This window comes from Bidens hawaiensis, unplaced genomic scaffold (genome assembly GCF_021521415.1).
Source record: "Bidens hawaiensis isolate Kalapana, Puna unplaced genomic scaffold, B.hawaiensis_p1.1 tig00033224_1, whole genome shotgun sequence".
NCBI lineage: Eukaryota > Viridiplantae > Streptophyta > Magnoliopsida > Asterales > Asteraceae > Bidens > Bidens hawaiensis.
In genome coordinates, this window is record NW_027495697.1 from 71,622 (window position 1) to 86,297 (window position 14,676).

A 14,676-nucleotide genomic window follows, 5' to 3' on the forward strand; every position below is an offset into this window, starting at 1 on the left:
AAAGGAAACCGTTGATTTTGATAATTTTTTTAAGTACATTTTTTACAAAGACGAACTTCTTGTTGAAGATTTTGTTGTTACGAGCGCACAAAATACACAAACACGTTTATCAACTAGCTTTTCTTGTCTTGCATTGGCCATATACAATTCAGATCGCTTGAAAAGATTGGCCAATTGTCGAAGGTGTTTTACACCAAAGATTCACGAGTGTCCAAGCATACTAAGCCGGTTCACAGTTGGAGAAAAGATGATCCGATGGTATGTCTATGCCCCTCATTTCTAGCGCATCCAAAGTAGGATTATCTTCAAAGAAGTTCACCAAGCAAAAAAAAATTTTCCTTGGTAACCAATTTGTCGCGTTGTAGGTGCCATCCTCGACTGTATGTGTGTGGCACCTATAACTTGCTTCAGTTGCTTGTATCTTTTTTGTCATAATGAGCATTAACAAACTAAAAAAAATAAAATACCAGTTTTCTGGTTTGATTTATCTTGTTTATGGGTTTTTTTCATATAAATGGCACAAATCTTCCTTTAATATAGCACCATACAGTATCACAACACACGATAAAAACAAAAAATGACAATAATTACATACCTGTTTCTGAAACCATGAGAAAACACACGTGCGTGCGCACACAAACTCTAAGATCAACTAACAACAGTCAATACACTTTGAGGAGCCCATCAATAACAGTGGTAAATTAGATACAAAACAGAAAACATTTCTAGCATTTCCATCCAAAATGCTAGCCATAACATAAACAATCATACCACCTTTATATTTACACAATAAACCTATTATTATCATTATTTACTTATACGCCCCGAAATAGCCTAACTCATGGAGACAACAAATGTTGCAGTTTCAAGTTAGACCCCGATAATACGAGAGATACTGCCAACTGCCAAGGAGCCAAGATCAACCCAGATACAACAACTTCTTGTCATTGCTTGCCCTAAAAAACAAATTGAAATTAAATCATTGAGATTTCCAAATAAACCCTATAATGTTATCTAACTCTTTCACTAAGGTCCAAAATCAGCCCCAACATGACCCACAAGGCTGAAAAGATTACCAGACAAAATCCTACAACAAGATCATACATCCAATTCTGTCTTTAGATGTTTCTTATTTTCAAAGATAATGTTGGCTACTTGGCTTCAAGTTGAATAAATTAATTTCTTAATAACATGAAAAGAAATTGTTCTTACCATCCAATCTGGAACATGTTGAGAAAGAAGAGCTATATATTGTTCCATTGCGTCCTCTCGCCCTAAATTTTCTAAGCGTTTCCATGAATTCCTGACAAAATGTTATATATATATAAAGTTATATATATATATATATATATATATATATATATATTATGAATCATAAAATAAAGCACCAAATTTTATGAAAGTAAATAACATATACAGAACAATTCTATGTTGCCACACTTGTTCACGATTGTTTAAATAGTGCTAATTATCAGAATTCACATACGTATCACCTCTTGCATATAATTCTTGACACATAAAAACTCATACTTTATATTGTTCGCGGATTCATATAAATGTAATTATGTAAATGTGGTAGTTAATGACCATAATCACTAAAAAGAGGGGCTCTTGCTATATAAACACCACCCCAATTGTGTACACCAGCTCGTCTGTCACATCATAAGGGCCGTATGGCATGGCCAAAAAGGTCATACAGGTCGTATGACTTTGTCAGTGAGACATCAGTCATTACTTTGTCGGTCAAACACATTATACGAGGCCGTATGACCCTTTCTATAATGCCATACCAGCTATATGACATGGCGAAAAAGGTCATACAGGTTACAGGGCATATGCCTTTGTCAGTCGACACATCAGTCATTTCTTTGTTGGTCAAACACATCTTACGGGCTGTATGATTTGGCCCTCTTATGACTATTTTCGCCCTATCATATGGCTTGTTTGACCACTTTTCGCCCTATCATAAGTTGTATGATCATATAAATAGTGTGTGAGTGGTGTTTGTTTAACTTAACACTAGCCAAAGAGGGAAAAAAACGAAAAGCTTTATACCAATTGGCACGAGCTGAGACCTTGAGAGCCATCGGTTGCGGTTCAAAGCAAGACCCTTGAATGGCAACCTTATGAAGCCCATACAGCTGTACCTTCACTTCATTATCAACCAAATTCACGCGATCAGCACCGCTCTTCGAGTCCATAAACGCCACCGCAGCTCCAAACCTCTTGTCCAGCTCTGTTGTCTCAATCCCCTGCCAATCATCATCATCAACAATAGCTGTTGATTCACACTCTACCACATTACCCTTATCGATTTCCACGGAATCAACAACAGCATCATCGACTCCATTTCTCTGAGGCATTTCATCGAACACCTGGCGGACACCAACTCCACCGACAGTTTCAACGTCTTTGATCACAACCCCACTTCCCAATTCATCACCAACGCTTAATTTCACCGGATCTTCAACACACACATGCTTTTTTTCAATCTTGTCTTCTTCATCATCATCATCACAACTGGATGCTGCAAATAGCTTGGCGATTAACAAAGAAACGATGAAAGAGAAGGAGATTGTGAATAGCAGTTCTTGAAAAAGCTCCATAATCAATCAACAGATTAATGCAAAAAATAAAAATAAAATAAAATATGTTATGAATATGATTTCAGAGAGATTATAGGATATTGCGTGAGGGGGTAAAGGATATTCCAAATTTCGCTAAGTGCTTACGTGTCAATGGTTGTTATCTTCCACCGGCAAATTATTATTGCTTTTAATTAAGTGCTATCAACATATTTTCTTTTACACGTTTGGCATATCAGGGGTGTAAACGGGCCGAGTTATAAGCGAGTTACTGGAGATCCTATCGATTAAAAACCTGAAACGAGCCGAGCTTTACTGAGCTTGAGCCTTAAATAAATCCCTTTAAGTTATATATGGTTGGATCGACAGATCGTTTAGGCTCGTCGGGCTTTTAACGAGCCTTATTTATTTTTAAGTTTAAATCTTTTGGACTTCTATGTAATAATTTCACACCGCACAGTCGAGTTTGAGTCGAGCTTAGACTTGTTTAAGGTACTGTATGTAACCCCGAGCCGAGCTTAGCTTCGTTCAAGGTTTTCTTGAAATATGTAAAAGTAATTTTTAAAAAATGTATATAAAGTTATCAACAAATAATAAATAAGTCGAGCCTAATTCTAGCTTGAGCTTGAGTTTGAGCTTTCGTAAGTTAAATCGAGTCAAATTTGAACTTAGTCGAGCTTGAGCTTGAGTTGGCTTGTTTGCACATGAGTGTGATTGTGTGATAGTTAAAGCAATTGGAATTGTGGGAAATTATTATTGTTTTTTTTTGTTGGACATTAAGTTGTTGAGTTGTCCTTAATATTAGTAAAACTCTTGTGAAATTTATATTTATATGATAATTAATCGATGGCCACTGCAAACACCCACTAACTACTAGTGCTCTTTGACATTAATTAGTGAAAATGATTTTGTAGAATGCATATTTAAACAATTACACGCACTGAAGAAACACTAAGTGAACCCTGTACAGATTATAGATAATCTGGGGGTTAGGTAATGTTTCCCACGGATGAGATCTAGCTGAGAAGGTTGTTCTTCAGGAGACCTGCAAAACAGACACCGTAAGCTCGTCACTGAGAAGGGGGGGGTTCCTCCTTGTGACCACCCTCCGGCGTGAGAATCAGACTAGGTTGCTCTGAATATAAGAGTATATTAAGAGATTGCTAGATAAGATTGAGATATCAGATGCCCTTACCATTCCAAGATGTTGGAGTATTTATAGCCGAAGGTAGGTTTCCTAGAAGGTACAGCCGGCTGAATAGTATTCCTGTTCTACCAACAGTGGACTATGCACAGGCCATACTGGTTGGTGGATAGGTTACGGCCAACAGTAACAAAGTCGGCTGCACTATTCCACCAACTGTAGATTATGCACGTCCCACCTACTGTGGATTATACGCAGGCCATGCTGGTTGGTGGGTAGGTTACGGCCAACAGTAACACTATTCTACCAACTGTAGGCTGCGCACGCCCCGCAGTAAGGGTTGGTGAGTAGGCAGCGGCTAATAGTGACAAACAGTACTAGAGGGTGCTCCTCCTCGTACTGTTGTCGGTGAGCTGTCACCCTGTGATTGGCTCATGGGCTGTTCTGGTCAGATTGTCTGTCCTATCCATACCTTGGTAGGTTACAGAAGATCTTTCAGAATCATACGGACTGGCTCATTTTGGCGGGATTGTTCCCGCCTTGCTCATTCCTTCATGTGACTACTGAAGTATCTATTGTCTTGTGCGTGTAGCCCTGCTGTCTGCGGGTAGCCTTCCCTGATGGCTTGTATCCGCAACTGCGGGAACAGGCGGGGTACTTCACCATTGGGAGGCTTTCCCTGCGTGTACAGCTTGCGTACTGCGCGTAAGGTTCTCTGAGCATGGTGGGTCCTGCGGGAGCAGATGGCCTTTGCGCAGACGTCCCTGTTCAAGGTGAGTCTTGCGGGACCAACTAGGCTCTGCTGGGACCTACCTCTTCAAGTCCCCCCAGTCCAATGTTCTTCTCATGAATGTTTAATAAGGTGAGGTGAACTTTTGGACTTTAAGCAAGGGGTTTTGAAAAGGGTTTTAAGTTTTAAGGTTCTCCGTGGGGATTCTTCCCGCGGGTTTCCTAATGTCACTTGCAAAAATTCCCGATTTTTTTTTGCTTGATCTTTGGGTATGATGCGGGTAGGTATGTAACCTTCTCGCAAGTCAGGAGCGTTGAGTCTTACTTGTATATAGTCTCCATGGGGTTCTGGTGGTTTTCAACATAGTGATCAATTATGCTAAGACCACCAATTCCATCACGGAGTTTCAAACAATATAATTCTCGACGTTCCCGTTATGCGGGGATGTTACTCCTCTATCCGCAAGCATTGCCCAGAAGATCCTTCTTGGTTTCAATTTTCTGCGGGGCGCTAGGTATGTGAAGGGTTTTGCCTTAACACTACCCGCGCTCGTCTTACGGTTACTTTACTTCCAAGGTATTCTTGGCTTCAATTCCCTGCGGGTGCTAGGTATGTGAAGGGTTTTGCCTTAACACTGTACCTGCACCCGGCTTATGGTTACTTGGTTGCCAAGGTATTCTTGGCTTCAATTCCCTGCGGGTGCTAGGTATGTGAAGGGTTTTGCTTAACACTGTACCCGCATCCGTCTTACGGTTACTTGGTTGCCAAGGTAAGGGGTATTTTCCCGCTTACTTTTGAATCTTTTTGAATTTTGAATTTTGAAATTCGAAAGGTTGATGAGGATAAGAACAGTCCAAACATCTGAAACGTCGTGCGACGGTTTCTTCTGACTGTGTCAGGACGTGCAGGAAGTTATGGTGACGTGACAGTACATGGTCATTCCAGACGCTTTTTCAGGCGCGTGGGCGTGATTTTTCGGGCGCGTGGCCGCGAAATTAATGGTACGCGTCCTGTCAACAGCTGTTGCCAGCCTGCTTTTTGCCACGTGTCATAGTTTCATTGCACCTTCGATTTCTCTCTCCTCCGCATTAAATTCATCGCATTAATTGCGATTAGTATATAAAGGGGGAAAGGGCTCTTTGCAATCCACACCTTCACCCTTCTCTTCTTCTTCTTAGCGATTTCCGGCAAATACTCCCCTTTTCAGGCAAGCATTTTCCCGAAATCGCTTTCTTTCTGCAAAATGTCTTCTCGTGATCTTGAGTCTTCGGCCGATGATAAGAGTACTGCTGGTGAGTGCCAGTGTGCTCTGCCCGGCGATCAGTACCGGTATGTTGTTAGGAAGTTCATGCTCGATCCTTTCGAGCCTGAGTTTCCTGAACCCCATCAGACCGTGTACGATGCCCCCAGAGGCAAGATCGGGGTTTATGCAGCATTCTTTGTCTATGGGAATCTTAGGTTCCCATTGACAAAGTTTGTTTACCGTGTCCTTGAGAGGCACGGTGTTCATCTGACCGAGTTGCACCCCATGGCGATCGCCAAGATTCGCCATTTCGAGTGGGTGTGCCGGATTCTGGGCATTGAGCCCTATGTGGACCGCCTGATGACCTTCTATACTTGGAGGTGCATCCAGGGGTGGTACACCCTGACAACCCGGATCAAGGGTTTGAAGATTTGCGCGACCGAGCGCAGTCTCCGATCGTGGAAGCGGGAGTTCTTCTACATTTCTGCCCGCGCCATCCCCATTGCCATGAAGTTTAAAAATGGCCAAGCAATTCCGAGCCACCACGCCACCAACTACCAGGAGGCGGAATGGTTTGCGAAGATATCCCGGGTCCAATCTCCGGTTTACCGGTTTGCGGAGTCCGGGATGGTGATGCTGGGGATGAGCAGGGTATGGAAGGAGGCGTCTCAGGTTCCCATCCTTCTCGAATACGGTTTGAACTCTACTCCTTATGGTATGTCTTGTCTTTCTTGCTGATATGAGTTTGTCTTCTAACTGTTTCTTTTCTTTCAGAGGGGAACAATTTGGAGTCGCTCCTGTACCCGCGGGAAGCTGACGGTCCCGTGCGGGTGGGTACTCGTGCTCTTGACGAGAACGAGTTGCCCATCCTGGAGCAAACAGGGGATCGGTTTGTGGAGGTCTATCCGCTGGGCCACGAGATCCTGAGCCACCGGCGGCCAGGTAAGGCGTTATTCTCTCCTCCACCCCTCAGTGCTGTACCCGCTGCTGGAATTCCTGACATCCTGTCTTCTTCTGAGGAATCCGCAGATGGTCCTCCGTTAGTGCGGAAGAAGAGGGCTGCCGGCGGGAAAGGGAAGGAGAAGGCGGCCTCCACAGCCGATCCAGTGCTCCTATCTGACACTGAGTCAGATAGTGAAGAGGTGGCGGGGAACCCCGGTGGTGAGAAGACCACTGTTCCGGAGGCTACGACTGTTACCTCCGGAGAACCAATGACGACGACGGTGACCGGCATCAAGAGACCGGCTCCATCGGGTTCGTCCCCGCCCGTCCGTACGTTCAAGCTCAAGAAAACCCGTAAGTACAACTTTCTCTTGGCTTTTATCTTCGTAGTTTAATCCTCAAGTCTTTTAACACTTTTCTTCTTTACGCAGGCGTGGATGTTGGCGCATTCCAGGGTGAGGGGCCGAGTACTACCTCTCCGCCAATGACGGTAGGCTTGGTCAGCCTACCTGAGGCGTCGACCCAGGCGCCTGCGCCTGCTTCCGCTGGTTCAGTTGCTCATTCTGAGCCGACTGTTCCAGCCGAGATGACGTCACCGCCGGCTGTGAGTGCGATTTTTACAGCATCCTTCACAGAGCCGGCGGTTACTTTTGCCGAGGATTCTGCGGCAGCGACCGCGGCGGCGACCACGGCGGCTGCTACCATGCCCCCGTCATCGGCAACGACGGCCGGTCCCTCAGGTACGCGTGGGGCTTCTCGCATCTTTCCGCCACCTTCCCATCTGCCTGACCTCTTGGACGGATTTCCATTGGGTTCAGGTGATGGGTTCGGCGGCTATCGGCCTGTAATTGACCCTATAGGTGCGTAGGGTTCTTTTGGCCCATTTTTCTATATATATTTTATCATCTTTTCCTAACTGCTTTTTGTTTTCTGCAGTGTCGGATTCCAATGAAGTGTATGTTCCGCGATGGAACATACGCCGAGGAACAACCCTTCGTACCCCTGTGGAGTGCGTGGAATGGGCTCGCCACGCTGCTCCCCATGGTGCGTTGGGGGAAGCCATGGCTAGCTACCAGGAGGGTAGGCTAACCAACGAGCTTCGGGTTCTCCAAGCCCGGATGCAGCCGCACGTCGAGCTGCTTTGTCGTGAAAACGACAAGTTGAAAGCAGCTCGCGCCAAGGAAGTATCTCAAGCGCGGGCTCTTCGGGAGGAGAACCAAAAGCTGTCCGCAGCTGCTGCGGAGAAGGAGAAGGCCTTCAAGGCCCTCGAGGTTGAGGTTCAAGCGCGACTCGAGGCCCGCTCCAAGGCTGCCCAAGCTGTTAACGAACAGCTTCGGCTAGCTAAGGAGACTGCGAGGAACGCGACCGAGAGGGCCACCAAGGCTGAAGCCGTTGCTGAGCCTTTACGCATGGAGAACGAGGAGCTCAAGGCCAAATTAGAGGCTCTCCAACGTGCTCATGATGCCTTGGCGATGGAAGATGCCAAGAAGCTCCAGGAGATCTTGGACCAGAGGGGCGTGCTTGACCATACCGAGCGGAAGCTTAAGGGGGTCGAAGAGGCTGCCGCAAAGGAAGTTCTACTTGCCAACCTTAACAAAAGCGAAGCCGAACGCGCCTGCACCCAAGCTCAAGCCGCCCTTAAAGAAGCTCTGGTTGCCAAGGAATGGCTTCTTCGAGAAGCGTTGTCTCAGGTATGTCTATCTTCATGTCTTCACGCTTTTCTTTGTAGATAGGGTGCTGACACTTGTATATTTTCTTATGTAGGTTGTGCATCGGGTCTTCTCAGAGACATCTTACGACGATGCAATGAGCGCAGCCCTCAACGCTTCTCACGAGGATGGGGAACGGGTCGGCTTCCTGCTTGGTCTAGGGTTTGTTGAGAAAGGCGTCCCGCCATCCAACTTCCCTTTGTACAATGTAGATACCGAAGCCATATATGACCAAGCAGTAAATCAATACGCCGCCTTCCCGCATCCGGTGGTGGAGAAGGTGAATGAAATTGCTGCTGCTGATGACGGGCTACCTATCCTTAAGGCTTACCTTGAACAGCCACGCTCTACTGACGGCGCTGGTCCAAGTGGAAGTGGCCCTGAAGCCTGATCCTGAAGATCCCTTCCCGCTACTAGGATAGATTTAGTTTGTATAGATTTACTTTCTTGTAGGCGGGTAGTTACCCGGCCATTCTTGTAACGAATATTTATGAAATGTAAATCTTTGCGCGGCTAAGACCGCTTGATTCATTGGATTCCTTGCTTTATAAACGTTATATGACTTACATACTTAAGTTTAAATTAGCAATTTTCCAAGTGTTTAGAATAAGTTAACCTTTGAACGTGGTAGATAGGTGTGAAGTTTTGCTTCCTCTTCCGTGATTGTGCGGGTAGGACCGTCACTTGCACGTAGTAGGATGGCTAAACTTTACCATCTGACCTGCGTGTAGGTTTACCTTATTTGAGGATAAGTTAACCTTTGAACGTGGTAGATAATAGGTGTGAAGTTTTGCTTCCTCTTTCGTGATTGTGCGGGTATGACCGTCACTTGCACTTAGTAGGATGGCTAAACTTTACCCATATCTGACCTGCGTGTAGGTTTTCCTCATCTTTTTTTTTATTTTTTTATTTTTTTTTTTTTTTTTAGGATAACCTTTGAACGTGGTAGATGATAGGTTGAAGTTTTGCTTCCTTGTTCGTGATTGTGCGGGTAAGACCGTCACTTGCACTTACAAGGATGGCTAAACTTTACTTACATCTGACCTGCGTGTAGGTTTCCCTTATTTTTAACGTTGTGTTTATGCGGGTTTTGCCGCCTTCCACACGTAACGACTTACTTCTTCCCGTTTATGCGGTAAATACCGGCACCAGTGGGAAGTTCATAAGTATAAAGGTAAACACATTATGAAAGGAGAATCATTTCCATTAGAAGTGGCTCTAGGCCTTTTCTTTACAAGTTTTGGAATTGATCTACATATAACATTTGCGTAATTGAGCTCCATTCCATGTTCTTGGGATGGGAGTGCCATCGAGCCTTTCGAGCCGGTATGCGCCCTTTCCCAGGAATTCTTTGATAATGTATGGCCCTTCCCAGACCGGGGCCAGCTTTCCCGGGCGCTCTTGGTTTGAAGCCTCGTTGTTACGCAGTATGTAGTCTCCTATATTGAAGTTGCAGAGTTTTACCCGCGTGTTGTAGTACTTTTGCATTTGTCGTTTGTAGTTCTCTTCACGCACTGCGGCTAAGTCTCTGCGTTCCTCGGTTAGCATAAGATCCAACCGTCTTTCCGCATCATTGTCTTCTGGCTGACTCAAGACCCTTGGTGAGGGTAGACCAATTTCGACCGGGACCATGGCTTCAGTGCCATAAGTGAGGCTGAACGGGGTTTCTCCCGTACTGGCCTTCTTCAGCGTTCTGTTTGCCCAAAGGACGTGCGGAAGCTCGTCCACCCAGCCGGATCTGTGTTCCGATAGTCTCTTCTTGATGCCTTCGACAATGCTCTTATTTGCTCTTTCCACCTCACCATTACCTTGCGGGTGTGCCACTGAGGTAAAGGTGTGGGTGATTTGAAGTTCTTTTAGCCACTGTTGTAGCTTCTTGTCAGCAAAGTTGGTGCCGTTATCGCTCACCAAATTCTGTGGAAGTCCAAAACGACAAATAATAAATTCCCAAATAAATTTTTTGATATGTTTCGCGGTTGTTTGGGCTAAAGGTTTTGCTTCTATCCACTTGATGAAGTAGTCGATGGCTACCACTAGGAACTGAACATTTCCTGCTGCTGTAGGAAATGGGCCTGTCACATCGATGGCCCACTTCTGAAATGGCCATGAAGAAGTGACTGGAACCAGTTCATTCTTCGGGCGGTGCGTGTTGGGTGCGTAAAGCTGGCAAGACCTGCATTTTCTGATGTATGCCAGTGCATCTGTATGCATCCCCGGCCAAAAGTATCCCGCGTTGTTTAGCTTGGCTACAACAGCGCGGGGACCTGCGTGTACTCCACAGATGCCTTCGTGTACCTCCCTTAGGAGGTAGTCAGCATCTTGGTTGTCCACGCATCTTAAGAGTGGGCCAAGAAAGTTACGTCTGTAAAGGATGTCATTGACGAGTTGATAATTCAGTGCTTTACAGCGTAGTTTTCTTGCCTGTGTTTTTGACTCTGGTAGTGTTCCTGCTGCAAGGTAATTTATTATTGGTGTCATCCACGTTTCTGTACCGGTTTGGATGACACAAATTTCCTTGTGCGGGACTGATGGTGCTTCGAGGAGTTCAATGCGGATGTCCTTTCCCAAGTGGGTGAAGGCTAGTGATGCAAGCTTGCTTAACGCATCCGCAGATTTGTTTTCGCTGCGCTTGACGTGTATGACTTTACAATCATTAAAATCACGCATAAGGGTTTTTGCCTGGGCGAGGTACAGGGCCATTGTGTCGTTCACAGCCGTGTACGTCCCATTTATTTGGTTGGCCACCAGCATGGAATCCACGTGGGCTTCCAAGTTTTTCACTCCCATCTTACGCGCAATTCTCAATCCTGCCAAGAATGCTTCATATTCGGCTTCGTTATTCGTACTTGGAAAATCCAACCGAATAGCGTAAGTATATTCTTGGCCTGCTGGGTTGGTTAATTTTAACCCTGCGCCTTAACCCTCGTTACTGGCTGCTCCATCAGTGTAGAGTCGCCAGACATCATTGATGTCCTGTGCTGGGGAGGGTTGAGCCTCCTCCTGGCACTCTTTCTCCCGCGAAGCGGGGACTTCTGCAATAAAATCGGCCAGGACCTGGCCTTTTATGGCTGGTATTGGCTTGTACTTAATTGCATATTCTCCCAATTCAATTGCCCATTTGGCTAGACGTCCCGATAATTCGGGTTTGCCTAGAACGTTTGAGAGTTTGAAGTTGGTGAGAATGGTGATTGGGTGGCCCTGGAAATATCGTCTTAACCTGCGTGAAGCGTGTATAAGTGCTAAGACCAATTTTTCGAGGGTAGAGTACCGGGTTTCTACGTCTGTTAGTACACGGCTAACATAATAGATTGGCATCTGGATGCCTTTTCGTTCTATTAGCAGGACTGCCCCGGTTGCTCTATCTGTTGCGGAAAGGTATAGGATTAACTCATCTCCCGCTTGTGGTGCTGTAAGTGTTGGGAGTTCGATCAGGCGTGACCGGATCTCCTGAAAAGCTGCTTCCGCTTCTGGTGTCCAGCGGAAGTGCGTTTTCTTTAAGCAGTTTCTCAATGTTGACACGAAAGGAAATGACTTATCCGCATGGTTTGCCAAAAAGCGATTAAGTGCGACTAGTCGCCCATTCAGTGTCTGAGCCTGTTTGATGGTGGTAGGTGATTCCATTTTAACAATGGCTTCGACCTTTTCAGGGTTCGCTTTGAAGCCATCTTTAGTAACAATGACTCCCAAGAACTTCCCTTCTTCCATCCCAAATGAACACTTGCTCGGGTTGAGCTTCATGTTTATCTTTCTGAGCGTGTTGAAAGTTTCTTTAATGTCTTTCAACATCGCTTCTGGCTCGGGGCTTTTGATGACCAAATCATCCATATAGACTTCCAAGTTTCTCCCGATTTGGGCATGAAACTCTTTGTCCATCAGTCGTTGGTACGTGGACCCTGCATTCATAAGTCCGAATGGCATCATTTTATAACAAAATGTACCATCGGGCGTCCGAAATGCGGTTTTGTCCTGGTCATCTACGGCCATGTGGATTTGATGGTACCCCTTATACGCATCCAAGAAGCATTTAAGGCGAAATGGTGCCAACGAATCCACCTTAAGATCAATTTCTGGTAACGGATAACAATCTTTGGGGCATGCTTTGTTCAAATCTTTGAAATCTATGGACATGCGCCATTGTTTGTCATTCTTCGGTACCATTACGGGATTTGCAACCCATGTTTGATATCTACTAACGCGTACGATGCCTGCGTCAAGGAGTTCCTTGACTTGGGTTCTACACGCGTTAGTTTGTTCAGGCCCCATTACTCTGCGCTTTTGTACGACTGGCGTAACAGCCGGATCGCACTTGAGCTTATGCTCCGCCTTACTTCGGGGTACACCAGTCATGTCAGCTGGTGCCCACGCAAAGATTTTTCTGCAGTAAGCGTTTGAGTAGGGTGCGGGTGGGATCAACGATTGTTGGTCCAATGGTAACGGCCTGGTCGGGGTATTTGCCATTGAAGGCCCATTTTTCCGGTTCGGTGATGGTTGGTTTAGCCATTTTCGGTTTGGGTTTAGATGAGACAGATGCGATGCATACCTGGGGAATGCCAGTGATCATCGCTACACCCTCAGCTGTTGGCCATCCCATCATGCCGTGGACTGAAGATACCACGGCGTTGAATCTTGCCATCCCGTCTCTTCCGAATAGGATGTCGTACGTGTGGTGTGGCTTTCTCATCACGACAAAATCCACGTCTTCTGTGCGTGAATGATTCCCATCGGTAAGAGTAACGGGGAAAGATAGGATACCCAGGGGGGTTTCTGTGCTGCCGTCAAACCCTTCCATTGAAGCGTAGATCGTTTCCAAGCGTTCTTTGTCTTCATCATCCAGCTTGTCAAAGAACTGCCTGTACATCACTGTCGACGAAGCGCCGTTGTCAGCAAGAGTGCGGGAAGTGATGTAATGCCCCAGCTGGCTTCTGATGACGATGGGGCCTTCTTTGCTGGGGCCTCCTGGCACTCGCGGGAAGCGCACCTCAGCTTCCTTCCACGCGCATGGTTCTGTCACTCGTCTTTTTCTTCCTCCGACCTTGCCATGAACCATGTTGATGCTGATGTCGACGGGCTTTCGTCCGTTACCTCTGTACCGGTTGTCATTCCTTCCTCCCTTCCTGATTGATGCCACGAGATGTGCAAGTCTTCCATCCTTGACAAATGTCTCAACAATATCCTTCAAGGATGTGCACTCTTCAGTACCATGACCCTTTGTCCCGTGGAAATCACAGGATTTGCTTTGATCCGCATTAGGTTTCTGCCGGATCAATGGGGCTTTTGGCCATGGCAATTTCTCCGTGGCAAATATCTCCGTGACGCTCTTGGTGAGTGGCGTCCACCGGTGTTTTCGGTTTGAAGGGTGTGTGTTGTCCCTTCCGCCAACAAGAGGGCGAGAGCTGGATGAGGTGTCAAAGTTTACCCTTGACTGCCAAATACCTAGCCGCCTCTTTTTGTTCTGCCGGGCGGTCCTAACGTTGTTCTCCCTTGTCCTCTGCGTGTAGAGGTGTGTACTCTGGGGAAGATCTCTTCCCAGCTGCTTCTCCGTCTCGGCAAAGCGCTTGGCTGCCGTCATGATGGCATCCCATGTGGATGGCATGCCGTCCTTACCCGTCAATGTGCGGATAAGCTCTGGGTACTCGGCGCCCTGGATGAAAGCGGCGCGAACAAGATCTTCACTTACGTTGCCCAGACTCAGCTTCTTGGAGTTGAAGCGGGTGATGAAGTCTAGTAAAGATTCATCATCCTCTCTAACGCAGTTGAGGATCGTCCACTGCTCTTCAGTATACTTCCTCTGCTGGCTGAAGTGCTGGCTGAACTTGTTCTGAAAGTCCGCCCAGTCATATATGTGGTGGACCGGTAAACGATCGAACCATGCCCTGGCTGCTCCGACCAGAGTCATCTGGAACATGTAACACCACGTGGGTTCCGTCCAGTTACCGACGGTAGCCCCTGCAATGAACCTGTTCAAATGGTCGTCTGGGTCGGATAGACCATCATAAGTGCCAATGTTGGACATTTGTTTGGCACTTCTCGGGGCAATTGCTTCCGCAATGTCCCTTGCAAATTTTGACTTTCCTGCATTCGTAGCAGTTGGTCTAAAGGTTTTGGAGAAATCTCGCGGGTTTCTCTCCGCATTTGTTGGTTTAAAGGCTTCCCCAAAATTCCTTTTTGGCTGGGAGTCCGTTTCCTTACGCTTCCCTTTCGCCTTATGGCGAGGGTTTGCGTCGGTATCGGACTCCTCCCTCTCGTCGTCCGAGTACTCGCCCTCGCTGTTCATAATGAGGTGTTGGCGAGTACTGCCGAATTCGTCAGCCTGTTGAACTGAA

The 14,676-nt window shown here is 46.4% G+C and overlaps 1 protein-coding gene across 1 annotated transcript; it reads right to left on the minus strand.

Moving 5' to 3' along the window:
- Nucleotides 1-665: 665 nt before the first annotated feature.
- On the minus strand, nt 666-2,606 carry LOC143584675 (acyl-CoA-binding domain-containing protein 3-like). Its single transcript, XM_077066676.1, has 3 exons — nt 2,056-2,606; nt 1,213-1,303; nt 666-956 (listed from the first exon to the last, which is right to left on the minus strand). The coding sequence occupies exons 1-3, from the start codon at nt 2,604-2,606 to the stop codon at nt 945-947; spliced, it is 654 nt and encodes a 217-aa protein (XP_076922791.1). The 3' UTR covers nt 666-944.
- Between the last annotated feature and the right edge of the window lie 12,070 nt (nt 2,607-14,676).